The sequence below is a fragment of the Acomys russatus genome, chromosome 9, assembly GCF_903995435.1.
Source record: "Acomys russatus chromosome 9, mAcoRus1.1, whole genome shotgun sequence".
Classification (NCBI taxonomy): domain Eukaryota; kingdom Metazoa; phylum Chordata; class Mammalia; order Rodentia; family Muridae; genus Acomys; species Acomys russatus.
This window is the reverse complement of record NC_067145.1, coordinates 35,330,671-35,347,147: the sequence shown is the minus strand read 5'-3', so window position 1 is coordinate 35,347,147 and position 16,477 is coordinate 35,330,671. Positions and strand designations below refer to the sequence as shown.

Below are 16,477 nucleotides of genomic sequence, written 5' to 3'. Positions count from 1 at the left end.
TTGTCTCTTCCTTGTTCTTCTTGGACCCTGTTTTCTTCTAAACCCTTCCCCGGAAGCCTTTTTGGACCAGACACTACCTACCCCGACCCACAAGCAGCAGTCTCCCCTCTGAGCTGCTGGGGACCGGTTTTTAAACTTGCACAAGTCAGCCTTGTGTGGTGTAACCTGTTTGTAGTTCTGAGGGCTCTTTGCTTTTCCAGCACCCAGCACAGGGCTAATCTGTAAAAAGGGGGGGGGGGTGTCCTAGGTTGTCACATGCATGTGCTGTTTCATATGTCTTCAGGGCCCCTGCACATGCATTTGAGCTGTGGTTAACCTGTTCTGTGTGAGTTGACGAGGTCCTTTTACAGTTAACTCAGGAAAGGAGTTGGCGTAATGTAGGAGACTTGGTTGTTTTACGGCTTTGCAGACTTAACAGGGACTCGTTGCTGAAGGAGTGCTCTCCTGGCTTGCTGTTTCACCTAGAGCACAAACCCACACTCCATCAAAAAGCCCTTTGTGAATGTCTTCTGGTTTATAGCTCTGGGTACCAATGATGGCTAGGCTCCCTTCCCTCATCTTCCTACTTTGAGGTCTCAGAAGCTGTCTTTTGAAAGCTCCTCCTAGGAGGATTTATTTTTAAATGAATATCGAATTATTTCTTGGCTGTTTAGCATTCTCCTTCCATTTTTCTTTTCTGCTTCTTGTCCACTTCTCAGAACAGGATTGCCCTTGGACGTCCTGTCAGCTTTGCCTAATAACAGCCCAATTTTGCAATTTTTACTGGCTCAGCAGAAGATTTGCCCAAGTGCCGCAGAACCTAGCCCTGTGTTTATTCTAGGTTACGGGGGTGGCTTTTGAATCCTTACTTATTTATTCTGCAGACGATAATCACACACTGGAATTTCTTTCTGCTTAGCTCTCCTTGACCTTGGCTGTTACTCGCTAACATGCCTCACAGGCTGCTCCTGGGGCTATTTGGAATATGCCTATTAAAAACCTCAGGGGACATGTGAAACTTTATTTCATGTTTTAATGGTGACACTTTGATAGACTCAACCTATTTTATATACATATTATTAATCTTGGTTGTGGGATCTCTTAGAAATGTACTAAACGCAAGATGTTTCTTTTTGTTTTTGAGTAAAACATCTCAAGTCCTTCTCTGCCTGGCTTTGCAGAGGTTGATTTGGTTACGTTACTAAGTCAGCATTGGTTTCACTCCAACCTGTGTAGCTTCTGGGGTTCTTCCATTTCAGTCACACACAGCCTCTTAGTGGTGGGGAAGAAGAGGGAGCCCCTTGACTGTCTGCTAGCTCTGTTTCACTAGGTAGCAGTAGAGTGGTGAGAGACTACTGTCCAGAATGTTTGTTTGGGGGGCGGGGGGAGAGAAATGGCTCGGTGGTTAAGAGCCCTGTCTGCTCTTCCAGAGGGCCCGGGTTTTGTTCCCAGTACCCACATATCAGCTCAGAACTGTTTGTGATCCCAGGGATCTGACGCCCTCTTCTGGCCTCCGCGAGAGTTGTGTGCACACGAGGCACACACTTTCAGGCAGACACTTACTTGTTCATACACGATGATGATGATGGTGGTGGTGGTGGTGGTGATATCTTTGCTTATACAGCAACATGCTCATAGCAGGTGTGTTGAAGACTTACTGTTTTTCTGCTACAGGCTGCTGTAGTGGTGGTATTCAACTTTGCCATGGTGCTGCTCATTTTTCCTGCAATTCTCAGCATGGACTTATATAGACGTGAGGACAGACGATTGGACATTTTCTGCTGTTTCACAAGGTACATTCGGCACCTGGGGCCTCTATTGGTCGGGTGTATAGGAAGGCTCTTTGGAGGCCTTTCTGGTCCCTGGGCTCCCTCAGACTGGAACGTAGCTGACAGGGTTTGGGCTAGCGTCATGGGGACTGGGAAGAATAGTAGGCAGGTGTCTCAGGGCATGGCTGAGCTCCACACTTCCCCTCCCCGCACCTAGATCTGCCCATAAACCTTTCCCTAGAGGTTCTGCCACCCGTGGTCATTCATTTCCACTGTGAGCCTGTGTCTGTTCATCTGTGGACTGTTTGGTAGCTCTTCAGAGCAGAGTAACGCTGACCACCGCCTGTTTAGAACACATTCAGGGTGGTGTGCTTTGGAGAGAGTTATCGTCATTTCAGGGAGAACTACGCCTTGGCTGGGGCTTGGTCTCTGTCCAGAGCAGGTCAGGTGCTGCTTGTGTCTCTCTTCAGTCAGTGATGTCAGTGGGTAGCAGCAGTCTTCAGCAGAAATGAGAGCCCACTCCCTCCATTATGGTATGTTTATCTTTTGTTTTTTCAGCCCCTGTGTCAGCAGGGTGATTCAGGTCGAACCACAGGCCTACACGGAACCTCACAGTAACACGCGTTACAGCCCCCCACCCCCCTATAGCAGCCATAGCTTCGCCCATGAAACACACATCACCATGCAGTCCACGGTCCAGCTCCGGACAGAGTACGACCCTCACACTCATGTGTACTACACCACTGCCGAGCCACGCTCCGAGATCTCTGTTCAGCCTGTCACCGTCACCCAGGACACCCTCAGCTGTCAGAGCCCTGAGAGCACCAGCTCCACCAGGGATCTGCTCTCTCAGTTCTCGGACTCCAGCCTGCACTGCCTGGAGCCCCCCTGCACCAAGTGGACACTCTCCTCGTTTGCACAGAAGCACTATGCTCCTTTCCTCTTGAAACCCAAAGCCAAGGTAACCGCCACCATGTGTGACTTCCTGCCCTGAAGAAAAATCTAAAAGCCCTTTGGCACCTTTTGGACCCATCGCCATGTGCATGTTCCTGCAGTGGGAGGCTCCATGTATCGAATACTAATACAAGTACAAATGCGCTGCTCACTTTATATTAACATTTTTATTCTTCGTGACATTACTTTGAAAGACGATTAACTGTGGGTTTATGTTCTCTGGGAGACTGGCCCCCTAACTTGCCGTGCCAGGTCTGGGCTGTTAGGTAAAAAGGAGGAAAGAAAGCAGTTGACACTGGTCTGGGAGGAATCAGGAATGTTCTCCTGCATCTCATCCGGTACTCCTCTCTCTGTTGCAGGTTGTGGTAATCCTCCTTTTCCTGGGCTTGCTAGGGGTCAGCCTTTATGGGACCACCCGAGTGAGAGATGGGCTGGACCTCACGGACATTGTCCCCCGGGAAACCAGAGAATATGACTTCATAGCTGCACAGTTCAAATACTTTTCCTTCTACAACATGTACATAGTCACCCAGAAAGCAGACTACCCCAACATCCAGCACCTGCTTTACGACCTTCACAAGAGCTTCAGCAGTGTCCAGTATGTCATGCTGGAGGAGGACAAGCAACTTCCCCAGATGTGGCTGCACTACTTCAGAGACTGGCTCCAAGGTAGGGCCGCGGCAGGCGGCTGCCCCTGTGTGCTTCTCTGTCACTCTTTGACCTGACCTGCTGTCGGCTTCCCTTCTGCCCACCATAGGAAAGGATTGTTGCATCATAAGGCAACAGCGTGTTCAACCATTTTTTAAGACACTGATTTTACCCGAGTGTGTGTTTTGCCTGTATGTATGTATGTATGTGCCTGCCTGGTGCCTGAGGTCAGAAGAGGGCATCAGATCCCCTGGAACCGGAGTTGTGATGGTTGTGAACCAACACGTCTGCGCTGAGAACCAAACCCAGGTTTTCTGCAAGAGCAGCAAGTGCTTGTAACTGCTGAGTGCCTCTCCAGTCTGTTTTATATAAAGCCCACTTCTATGGCAGGTGCGCGACACACCCCACCCCACCCTACCCTGCTTTAAAAACTTGTAACCATCTGAGCAAGAGCTTTGTGTTAACTCATTCATGAGCCTGCATTGGGGAAAGACATTTGAATTTGAAAATAGGGAGCCCGGATGCTTCTATTTGCTCTTTTCCTTTTGGATGGGAGCTACTTTAGTGACCAAGTGACACTAGAGTATTTAGTGGGGTTTCTGAGTCCCCTGCTAAATTACAGCTTACTGTAACCCTGGATTTTGGGTCACCTGTTGCACATTTTGACCATCTTTTACATTTTTCTTCATACGCTTTGGGTTTATAGCAAATTTGAGTGGAAGGTTTAGAAGATTCTTGCTCCCACCCGGGTCTTTCCCTGAGTGTCAACATCCAACACAAAAATGGTGTGTGCACTTCACCCTTCGGTTTTACCATATACGCTGTTGTCTTCTAAAGAGCTTCATAGTGACCATTCTTCCATTTGGTGATGACCTTACAAATGTCTAGCCACATCCTGCTGTTTCATAAAGGGGCAAATCCTGACAAACACACCCCTCCATTTTATCTATTGGTTTGGATGTGAGGGTGTCTCTGCATACCATCTTGGGTGTACTGAGGCCAGAGGACAACTTCCTCTTTGCACCATGCGAGTCCTATGGATCGAATTCATCAAGTGTGATGACCTTTACCCTCTTAGACACAACTCTAGGAAACATTATTTAACTAGAGAAAAATGTTAAGATGGTCTGAATTTTCTTGTAACTGTAAGCTGACTGAATATAAACTCTTTCAGTGGTTCCCAGAACATCTGTTCATGTTGACACATGCAAAGCACAGTAGACAAACGGGACCATTATCCACACAATTCAAGCAAATTTGCTTTTATTGGAGTACCCAAATAATTACGACTCCAGCATTTGTTGGCTTAGATTATCCCAGGCGCTGTCTTAATTTCCCACTTAATTAGGCTTGTTTAAACACATATTTAAGTGCCCTCTTTTTGTCTTAAGTCAGTGCTCTGTATGTAAAGATCAGGCAGCCAGTTTGCATTTGAGTCTGCATTAAGTGATAAACAACTTGATTTGACAGGAGTTGGAATTGAGCAGTGATTAGAATTTGCTCATACACCTGTGCCGGGTCCAACTTTGGGGGATGGTGGGGAAAGCATCGCTTTATTGTTGCAGCCCTGGAAACCCAGGAGATTAACTTGACTTCACTCAGCATTTTATTTTCTTACACTTGGTCCTGGAGGCATTGTTTTTTTTTTTTTAAGTAGTGAGTTAGCAGAGAGCCAAACAGTTGGGAGAGTCTCTGCTTTGTGCAGCCAACCCCCAGCATTGACCAAAGACATGCAAATAACTTGCCACAAATGACAAAGGAGTGCTGTGCTGAGTGGAGGAGGGTGTTGAAGCTTGTGCCCTCCTGTGTCTTCCCTTTGGTGAGGTAGGCCAGGGTTGAGAAGGGAACTACTGACAGTTTGAAGGCCAACCTTCTTAAAACAGTATTAGTCTGTAGTTCCACCTCTTACAATACCCAAAACATTCAGGTATATAAATGTCTGTATATTTGAATTACATTTTGGTTGCTAAGCAAACAGCACCCAGCCAGACTGTTATGTTCATGAATGCTAAGATGGCAGAATCTAATGCACCCCTGGGGCTGCAGTGCCCTTCAGAGCACTGTTCACAGACAGCAGGGCTCTTGGCTACTGAGGCATGTTTTAGACCTACTGAGTGATTGCTCAGGTCCTTGAACATTTCCTTGGAGGAATCACTTCTTCCAAATTGTTGTGTGTAGTTTTGAAGTCCGTTAAACTGTGCTTTCTCTGGTCTTTGTCAACACTCCAATAGTAGTTACTTTGCTTTTTCACTCGGGGTAATATAGGGCTTATCTCATGCCATTTAGAGTCGGTCCTGAGGTAAATCCCAGGGCAGCACTCTGCCTCTGACTGCATTGTGTACAGATGGCATTCATTTTTAAATCACACTGAGTTAACAGGAATGAAATAGACCTATCATTTCATTTCTAGGGCCTTGTATATTTGGGTAATTCCTTTAGCCTAGACTCAAAAATAATTTTCTGTGTAAAATGTTTCTAGTGAGAGAACTGCAGCTGAAATGTAAGGTTTTGCTGTAAACTGTTGGAATGTAAGTGTCAGCCAAGGGGCAAGTGTTTGATGTTCAGCCCATGGTAGTTGAGGTTTTCAGTGGTTAGTCAGAAAATACTGAACTAGTCGTGGAAGAGCTTTTACTGTTCATAAAGTCAGGAGCTGCCGAGCACACGGGGCCAGCGTTGGCGGCCTAGCAGACCCTGCAGACCTCATCTTCCTCTGCCCTCCTCAGTGGCACAGAAGTCTTTCTGTGCGAACATACCTTTGCAAATGCCTTTTTGGTACCCTGCTTTGACGCCAGATGCCAGTGGTACCTGGGTTAAACTACTGTTGCTCTCCGTGCATTTTGCCATCACTTCTGGACAACACACTGCCCTCAAGAGTAAAAGTGGGGATGATAATGCTAATTGTCCTCTCAGGAGGTAAGTGTTAGAATTGATGAAGGCAGACTGCCTGGAGTAGCCCGTGAGCACTGAGCCAAGAGGACCTTACAAGTCTGAAGTAATAAAAGTTCTCCTCTCTCCTGGCTTGGAAACCAACCAGGCCTCTTGTAGGGGGTTGGGAAGCGGTTGTCGTCCTCCTCTGTTTATTATTTTTTTTTCCAGAGTTGGGGGTTGGGAAGGGCTTTGGGTCATAAAATAACATCTGCTTACCGCTGCCTTTGTGCAGACCTCACTGTGAAAAGGTCTGTTTGAGACTGAGATTGCCACCCTGGTGGTCCCTCTGCTGCCTTCCCCCCAGCTCCAGAGAACAGGGCCCATGGGTGACCAACCCAGCCTACTTCCTAAAAACAGTGCTCACAGCATAACAATGTTGGAGAGAGGCTTTTGTTTTGAGGGCTGCCCCACCTCTTCCCACTTCCCATCCCCCCCCCAATACCTGACTATGCTAAATATTCCTTTTGTTTAGTTTGCTTTAGTTTTTGAAGTCTCCACAGTCACGTCCTGCAACGGAGTCAAATGCACCTCGCTGAGTAGCCGGGTCTAACAAGGGGGGGGGGTGTCTTCTTCTGAGAAGCTGAGTAGACTTGGGGGTCTACTTGGGAGGTGACTGCTGAGGTGCAGGGCTGCTGGGGGTGCAGAGGAGAGTGCCCTCCAGGCAGTGCTCGGCCCCCAAGTCTGGGTCACCAGGGCCCTGTTTTCTCTTCCAACATGCTTACCTCTTTACAGCTGTAGCCAAACTGTCAGGTCCACGGTGCTGGTTTCGATTACAGCAGCCAAGCCCAGCTGTGTGCGGTGAGCTGGTGGGCTTGCCCATCCCCCCCCCCCCCCCCCCCAGCCCAGAAGGCTCTCTCCCCCTCCCAGGGCTTGCGGTTTGTCATCTGTTCTCACAGAGCCTCCTTGTATTGGCCTGCGGCTTCCTGTGCTCAAACAGATCCAAATTTACCCTGTGAGGGATTTCCCTGGGCTCCCTCTCCTCCACACACCCTCTACTTGGGAGAAAGGGTGGCGCGAGAGGAAGAGAGCAGGAGGAGAGTGAATAGGTGTTGGCTGTGATCTTTACACGGCCTGGCAGCAGATCCCACAGCTTGTATTAGCTGCACAAGTCAAACAGATGGATCAGATTGACAGAGTCGTGTTCCCTCACCCTGACTCCAGGGGCAGCCAAGCTGCTGGTGGAAGCTGGGAGCTTGGATGTGATTTTACTGCTGTGGGTATGATTTCTGGTCCTGATCAGGAACTTCTGCCAGAGCTCCCTGTGTAGCATGAAATGGTTAATGGATGGGCTATGTGTCTTTCTTCTCCCTCTTGCTTCCTCTTGCTGGAATAGGAGGCAGGTTGGGGGCGGGGAGTGTAAGTGTGTGGGGTGTGTGTTTTTGTGTGTGTGTGTGTGTGTGTGTTTTTGTGTGTGTGTGTGTGTGTGTTGAGCCAGCCCAGCACTTGGGAGGCAGAGGCAGGAGGATTTCAGTTAGTTCCAGGTTAGCCTGATCTACATAGTGAAGTCAAGATGTAGGCCAGACTGCGATACTGGGATACCTAGTGACAAACCTCCTTCCCTCTCCCCTCCACTCATTTTTTTTTTTTTTGGTGACAGGGGGAGGGGTATAGGGGCAGGGTTTCTCTATGTAGCTCTGGCTGCCCTGGGACTCACTAGGTAAAACAAGCTGGCCTCCAACCCACAGATCTGCATGCCTCTGCTTCCTGAGTACTGCAATTACTACCTTGCCTTCCTCCCCTTTTTTTTTGTGTGTTTTTTTTTTTTTTTTTTTTTTTCAAATCTATTTTTGTGTGTGTATGTGCCTGTAGAAGCCAGGAGAGGGTGTCACCTCTGGAGTTGGAGTTATATAAGCAGTTATAGGTCCTCCAGAGTGTGTTCTTGGGTTTGAACTTGGATCCTCTGGAAGAACAGCAAGTGCTCTGAGCCGTCTAGCCAGCTCCTTAGTTTAAGTAAAACGTTTCTGAGTAGTTGATTGGCACCAAGGTTCATTCAGGAACAGTGCAGGAGTCTTCCCTTAAGTGAGTGAAAGCTGCCGACAAGTCCCCTGCCTTGCCCGCTGTCCTCAGCACAGTCCCTCGGGACCAGAGCTCTCGGTCCAGGTTTTAATGTGTTGCACATGTTTGTTGTTTCTAGGACTTCAGGACGCATTTGACAGTGACTGGGAAACTGGGAGGATCATGCCGAACAATTACAAAAATGGATCAGACGACGGGGTCCTCGCCTACAAGCTCCTGGTGCAGACTGGCAGCCGAGACAAGCCCATCGATGTTAGTCAGGTAATCCCACTGTTCAGGGCAGCTGACCTGTTGGGCTGGCAGAGTTCGTGAGGACAGGAAGAGGTAGGAGGTGGCAGAAAGAAGCTTGCACTGGCTCTCTGAGCCTTCTTACCCCACTATCTAACGTAAGTGACCTTTAGCCATCCAGAAAGCTCGCCTTTCCCTGCCTGCCGAGGGAGGGGGCAGGTGTTACCTCTGACCCAGTAGCAATGAGCAGAATACAGTGTTGACAATGCAGGTGTTTCCTGGGGACGAGAAACACCAATTGATGCTGGGCTTCCGGAGTTTAATTCTGAAGTGTTTATCCTACTAATAACACGTTAGTGTTCGGACATGGGATGGTGGGTTTCTTGCGCAGCAGTCATCTGAACAGGATAGGTAGGTGGCTTAGAGGATTCGAGAAGTCATTACAGAAGGATATATTTGTTAGTTAATGCTTTGTGGGGTCCTTGTGGCCCCAACAGAAGATGCCAAGGGCAGGAAGCTTGTGTCTTGAATATAGCAAAGAGAATCACGCCCCCTCCCCCATGTTGCTCACTCCCTAGTGTAGTGAAAACTGTTCTTCTGGATAGCAGTCTGTATTTGAAGCACTTGGATTCTAGCACATCCCTTTTGGCTTCCTCAGGCATGTTCAGGGGTATGTTTGCACCCTGGATTTGGCGTGAGCCTAGGCCTCTTTGCTTCTGGTAGTTTGACTTCTGTATCTTTAGGCAGAAAACATCATGTTAATGATCCTCTCAGCAGCTCTGTGTATTGTCTTCTCCCTTTTACGGGCGTTAAAGGCGACAGATTTACAAAGTACATTGTTCAGAGCCGTTGTGGAGTGTGAGGTTGGATGCTCTATAGAATTGTGCAGTGGGCTGTCAGGGTCTGACAAGGGTATGGCAGACCAGCCCGCCTGAGAGTGTAGCAGGGACACACTGAATGGGAGTTAGGGATCAGGGAGCCTGCGGGACGCCTGTGGTGGGGCCAGGCACCAAGATCCCATTTCCTCTCTCGGGAGAAAGAGGAGAATGCTACATGCACGGAGGCCAGGAGCTGTGCTGTGTAATTCCAGAGACAGTCTGAAGACCCACAGTTGTTAGGGATCCCGTGGATTAATTGAATCCAGATCCCTGCCGTCTGCTTTTCTCCGTCTCTGCCATGCTCTTTATTTCTCCACCCTTTCTCTGTGAACTGCTGTCACTGGTGTTTTTCATTTTGTTTAAAAAAAAAAACAAAAAAAAAACCAAACGTTGGAAGGAAGCCTGGATCTAAAGTAAACAGGAAAAAAATTTTTGATGTATCTACCATACATACATAATCCACATTCTGTCTCATAGTGTCCTTGACCCAAGCAAAGCCACGAGACCTACAGTAGAGGGAGCAGATGCAACCGCTGAATCTGACCAAGGCTCAGAAGTGCTGTTGCTCTGAAGGGCCCTGGCTTTGCACCATTGTCTTCCTACTCTGTGGCAATGGGCTTTTTTTTTTTTTTTTTTTTTGAGTACACAGGTCATCGGAGGCTGTGTTAGCAAAATTTATACAGATGTTGTTTTATTTTATAGCCCCCTCCATTTACTGGGTGGTATTTCCTTCAGTGTTAACAACAGAGGTTAACTGCACACAGACGTGGATGGGGATGCTTGCCAGGTTCCCCCTGCCCCTCCTATAAATATGTTTTTCCAGATTGCTCATTCCCGCCTTGGCTGTAGACTTGTCCTTTTTAGCATTCAGATTTAATTGGTTCAGCCAACTCCTGGGCCATCTGCAGAACCGTGTGCTTGTTGTAAACACACTGGTGGCTGCATCCCCCGCCCCCTCCACCCAATAAGTGTATTTTGAAAGACATCAAAGGTATTCCAGTGGGGCTTGCAAAAGGCACTGTCAAGCCATGGGCATTCTACTGTTTGTTGGGAATGTAGGTACAAAGCCTTGCTGTCCCAGCAGGAGTGTGTTTACCCCACAGCCCTGCTCTGAGCGACCTCTGTTCTTTTTTTTTTTTTTTTTTGTAGTTGACTAAACAACGTCTGGTGGACGCAGATGGCATCATTAATCCCAGTGCTTTCTACATCTACCTGACGGCTTGGGTCAGCAACGACCCTGTAGCTTATGCTGCCTCCCAGGCCAACATCCGGCCTCATCGGCCAGAGTGGGTCCATGACAAAGCCGACTACATGCCAGAGACCAGGCTGAGAAGTAAGTAGCCATCCATCTAGGGAGGCTGGGAGCCCTCAGAGGCTCCTTCAGTCACTACCTAGAGCTCAGCCACAGCCTCATCCATTGACACTGCCCAGGGTTCAAAAGTGTAAATGGAACAGTATATTTCTTTTAGTTTAAAACTCTGGGAAGACAGATGAGGATGTGTAATGGAACAGAGCCCTGCACTCTCAACGGTGAGAAATAAGCGTTTCTAACCCCCTTTTGTAGCTTTTCTCCTGATGCCAGCTGGTCCATGTGAAAGTTGGGGACGCCTCCACATTGAGTGTTATTTTACTATTGTGGAGTTTTATCGCTGGGGATTATATGTTTATCTTAACTTTGTCAACTCTGGTGTTGAAGGGATTTTTGGCATGTTGGGTCATTTCTGTAAGCCACCGAGCACCTGTGCTCCGTCAGAGCTGTTTAAACTGGAGGAGAAAAGTCTGTATACATCAGTGTTCTCCTCTTCCCCTCACCCCTAAGCCTAGGGTTTGAAAGGTGGCTCTGTGTGGATTTAATTTGCATTTATGTTAGAGATGTTAGTAGCAGCATATGCTTTGGATATTGGGCCAAGAGAAGACATGAGCAAGAAGACGGGCCCTTGTGCAAACAGGGCCGCCAGCAGTCTGAACTCCCCTGTACCTAAACCCCAGCGCCTGGTGGCAAGCAGCCAAGGCTTGTCTTAATGAAAATTTATAGTTGAGATTATAATAGGGCAAATCATGTTTAGCAAGTCAGCTGAATGACCCCAAAGGGTGTGGAACACACAAGGGCAGTAGCTAAATGCTTGTTGTGTGAGGATTTCGACCCCTCTTGCTGAAGACTTAGCATTAGAAAAGCAGGGACTATTTAAGTTGCTAGGTCACTAAAGGACGAGAAAGGGAAGTGGGTTTTTTGTTTTTGTTTTTTCTCTCTGCAAGGCATGACTCTGAGATTACTTTGGTCTTATAAATGGTCAAGAAGAGTAGATTGAATGTGGGAATAAAAAGTATTTTCAACATATAAGTCTTAGAGCATTGAGACCATCTCAATGGTAGTTGCTTCTGGGATAATAAAATCAAAGGCTTTAAAAAAAAAATCCCAGAGGCCTTCCACTGCCCACCCACCTTTACCCTTTGCCACCAGCAAATAGAAATCAAAGTGTTGATTATGGGCTGAGGAGATGGCTCAGCCAGGGAGTGAGCCACGCGAGCCTAAGGACTGGGTTGGAGTTTCCAGAACCAACTTGAAGCTGGGTGTGGCAGCGTATCTGTAATCCCAGCGCACATGGCACGATGAGAGGGGGCGGGGTTGGGAAGGGTTCCTGGGAGCTCCAGAGCCAGCTCGTCTCGAATATGCTGCGGCAAACAGCAAGAGACTTTTCATGAAGAAAGTAGGAGAGGAAGTGTTGATTATTAGTGAGAAGTTTTAAATCAACTGTGAATATTGTAAAAGCCCAGAATCGTGTAGTGTTTGTCCTTTTTTTTTTTTTTTTTTTAAAGAAAGGTAATAATGGCTTAGCTTTTTTGAAGTTCTTTTCATCTTTATACCCAACATGTGTGGAGTTGGGATGAAGAGTCTCTTCACCGGGGGCCTCCTCACTTACCCCACCTCTTCTCTCCTCTGTCCAGTCCCAGCAGCTGAACCCATCGAATACGCTCAGTTCCCTTTCTACCTCAACGGCCTACGAGACACCTCAGATTTTGTGGAAGCCATTGAAAAAGTGAGAGTCATCTGTAACAACTACACAAGCCTCGGCCTGTCCAGTTACCCCAACGGCTACCCCTTCCTATTCTGGGAGCAATACATCAGCCTGCGCCACTGGCTGCTGCTCGCCATCAGCGTGGTGCTGGCCTGCACGTTTCTAGTGTGCGCCGTCTTCCTGCTGAACCCCTGGACGGCCGGGATCATTGTGAGTTTATTATAAGGGTCTTTATGGGAGTCAGATTCCTTTCAGCACAGCTCTTGCTGCAGCCGGGAAGTTTTGTTTATGTCTGGGGCCTTTAGAGGAGGCGGCGTGGATTGCCTCATCTGTAAGATATTTATTCTACTTGAGGTGGTGAGGTTCATGGGGAAGGTAGAGCCTCTGATGCTAGAATGTGGGTTCCCTCTCACACAGCATGAAGATGTGCATTTGGGGGCTTTGTAAACACACTGCATAAAAGTGCTGGAAATTTACTAAGTAAAAATAACCAGAGCATAGCTAATTTTCCAATTCTAAGCCTCGCTGTGTGTCCTCATCCCAGACCTAATAACTGTGTGGCCAGTTCTGTGTGTAGCGTGGACGCATGCACAGAGAAGCTTGGACAGAAGTGCAGGGCTAAGGATGACACTGGGGCTTCTGTGTGCCATGTACACTGTAACTGTTGGGGAAGTGATGAACTGCCACTCAAAGCCAGTTTGGGGCATCTTTTCTCGAAATTTCTCTCAGATTTGAAGTGAGTCTCATGTACAGTCTGAAATCCTGGCATTGTTTTAAATTCCCTGAACTGTGGTATAGCCTTTAAAGTGCCAGAATTATAAAAACAGGTTTTGTTTCTGTGCTCAGTCTGGGCAGCAGGTACATTAAAGGTAAATATTTAGTCTGCAGAAGTCTTCACAGCACTTAAGACATGGATGATGTCCATCTTTCACTGTTTCTCCCGACCTGACCTTTACCACCACCCACAGTCCTAACTCCAAGCAAGGAAGATCATTTCTTTATTCCTCTGTGTGGTCAAAGTGGTGGGGTATTGTTTTTAAATTACATGTATTGCCTGTATGGTCAGTAGGCCCTGCTAGCAATCAATGAAGACACTGACACATGTTATATTTTAAAATAGCCTTAGTTAACCTGGGGCAGGGCAGACATTAATCCTCTAAACTACTTCCCATAGTGGGGCAGGCAAGGGATCCCTGCCTCAATCCCATGCCATCTGCTTTCAATAACTTCTATCAAGCTACCTCCCATCCATAATCCCAAATACTTGCTAATGTTCTTCATCTGGGCTGGATTCTCCATCCACGCTGGCCATGTGCTTCTCCATCTCACCCATGGCGGCCTCCTACTCCTCTCCCTTCAAGTCTCTCTCCTGGTCTTTCTCTTCTTCCTCCTCATGGGGGTCTTTCTTCTTCTTCCCAAGATTCCTCTCTCTCTCCCCAAGCCCCACCCATCTCATCTGCCCTGCCCAGGAGAGACGGCTTTTTATTAACCAAAAGGTGGGTCACAGAGACAGCAAGCAGTAATTAGTATCAAAATCCATTAGACCATCGCCCAACAATTCCCTTTTTCTGTTTAAGTAAAAAAGGCCATACATACATACATACATACATACATAGTCCAATTATGAAAAATTATAAAAACCAATAAGTAAGACTTATGTACATGTTTAATCAAAAGGTATTTGGCAACCTTGAAGAAAATGCTGTTTTATCTTGATGAGTTTAAAGTTTTGAACTAAATCAGTATCTATCAAAGCTCAAATCTATCAACCTAAAAGTATCTATCTTAACTTCTTAACTGCTAAACTCACCCTTTTCAGACTTTGACAAAATAAGATTTTTAAGAATGTGAATACATGTCTACTACGTTGGGTGCCACTTACTGTTTTTAAATTATCTGTATTATCAGTAGGCCTGGCTAGCAATCAATTAAGACATAGACACTTGTTATATTTTAAAATAGCCTTAGTTAACCTAGGGCAGGGCAGACATTTAATCCTCTAAACTATTTTCCGTAGTGGGACAGGAATGGGATACCTGCCTCAATCCCATGCCATCTGTTTCTAATAACTTCTATCAAGAAACTCAAAGTCTACCTTACAGATTTTCTTACCATCCCTCCGCACATCTTTACATGCAGGATGAAAGGCTCTTCAAAGCCTTTGCTTAAACGTGGGGTATCTGCTTTGTGCATCCTAGTTGTTCCCCATCTCAGAGCACAGAGTCCTCTCAACCACCACAGGCCTAGGCCCCCAGGTCTCTTCATTCTGTGTGCTCTCCAACCAAAGCGCAAGGCCTTTGTCACCCCATCCTATCAGCTTTCTTTAGGCTGCAGCCTTCACAATTAAAAACCCCACAGTATGAACCCAAGAAATTAGAAGACACCTTCTGGTGCTTAAGGTTAAAAGGCCTAGTTGGGAACCTCAGTTCTCCTAGGTATTGGCTGCAGGACTTCTGTGTACCAGAGTCCCCTGAGACTCAAGTCAGGTGTACTAAAGCAAGCAGGACTGTATTTGCGTGTACCTGTGCACCTCCTCCTGTGTACGCTGAACTATCTGCAGTGACTTAAGAGTACTTAATACAGTGTAGGTATTGTGTTGCTGATAACAACAATGCCAGGGGGATTGCACTCCATGACAGTCTGACCCTTCACAGACGCCTCCAGTGTGTGCTCCCTTTACGTTTCCTTTTCTAGGATAGAGATATTAGAAAAGAAATTTGCAGAGAGTACTAAACTGGGTGGATAGAAAGATAGCTCAGCCATTAAAGTGTGTGCTGCACAAAAGTGCACTATGTGTGGTGCTTGGGAGACAAGGGAGGCAGCAACAGGAGAGGGCCTGGCCAGCCAGCCTGCCTAACCAGTGAACTTGAGGTCTCAGTGATCAACAACGTGGAGGCTCCTGAGAACACCCAGGCTTTATTTACTCCTAGCACATGTGCATACATGTACACACGCATACACACAGACACACGCCATGTACACACATGTGCACACACCTTGTTTAGCCTGACAGTAAATTGTCCCAAACACTTCCATTCCAGCAGGAAGTTGAGGTTGTAAGAGGTTTTCATAGTCTTTAGGTGACAGATGTATTGTTGCTCTCCCACCCACCCCCTCACCCACTCACCACCCCGACCCTGACTCAATGAAGCCACTTTGGGGTTTTTTTTTTTTTCCTCACTCAATGGCACTCCTGGCATACCCTGTACTGAGTTACTGTGTGTTCCTTCTTCAAGGTCACGGTCCTGGCTCTGATGACTGTTGAGCTCTTCGGCATGATGGGCCTCATTGGGATCAAGCTGAGCGCTGTGCCTGTGGTCATCCTGATCGCGTCTGTTGGCATCGGAGTGGAGTTCACCGTTCACGTGGCCTTGGTACGGGAGGTTCTTAGGGGAAATTAGCTGACACTGACAGGGCAAAGGAGTCTGTCTGCTCACAGGGACAGCGTCAAGCGCAGTTTCTGCAAGGAGGTCTGGAATGTGTGTGATTAGAGGCATGGGGAGTAAAAATGACCACACGCCACTCAGGGCAGTGCCTTAGCGACGCCTGCAAGGGCTCTGCACGGTGCTGTTGCATTTCCATTAGTAGCACTCAGTTCTGAGGTTGTCACCATTGTCCCAGGACATTGTATGTGTTTAGGCAAACATCCACACTGTTCTAAGTACAGTCATAAAGTGGGGATAAAACAAGACCACCCTCAATGGCTTGGTGTAGGGATAGCGTAATTGAGGGTGAGGTAGCTGCCAGCCGCAGAAACACCCTCGGGCCTGTGAATGAAAGCTCAGGTGCACAGCCCTGAAGATCCTGCTCTTCCACCTCAGCCCACCCAACTCGCTAGACCTCCCAGCTTCTGCTTGCATCTGTGGCAGCAGAAGACAGAACCAGATGCTTCTTCACCAGGACCCTGGCCCTCTTTCTTTATACACTGCCTTGTTGTTGGGAGAAATTAACCTGAAAGAGAGTCTAGAATCCAAAGATGAGCCATCTGTACACACTGATGAGAAAACTAGTTTAAAAATCTTGTAGCCGTCTTAACTTCCATCTACAAATGTGCTCATAG

General features: G+C 47.4%; 1 protein-coding gene across 1 annotated transcript in view; it reads left to right on the top strand.

Moving 5' to 3' along the window:
* Nucleotides 1–16,477, top strand: part of Ptch1 (patched 1) — a 58,058-nt gene that overhangs the window by 32,043 nt on the left and 9,538 nt on the right. Inside the window, exons 13-19 of the mRNA XM_051151145.1 lie at nt 1,654–1,772; nt 2,307–2,709; nt 3,062–3,371; nt 8,413–8,555; nt 10,550–10,733; nt 12,347–12,627; nt 15,654–15,791. Coding sequence (XP_051007102.1) covers nt 1,654–1,772; nt 2,307–2,709; nt 3,062–3,371; nt 8,413–8,555; nt 10,550–10,733; nt 12,347–12,627; nt 15,654–15,791 — 1,578 coding nt within the window. The remainder of the gene's footprint in view (nt 1–1,653; nt 1,773–2,306; nt 2,710–3,061; nt 3,372–8,412; nt 8,556–10,549; nt 10,734–12,346; nt 12,628–15,653; nt 15,792–16,477) is intronic.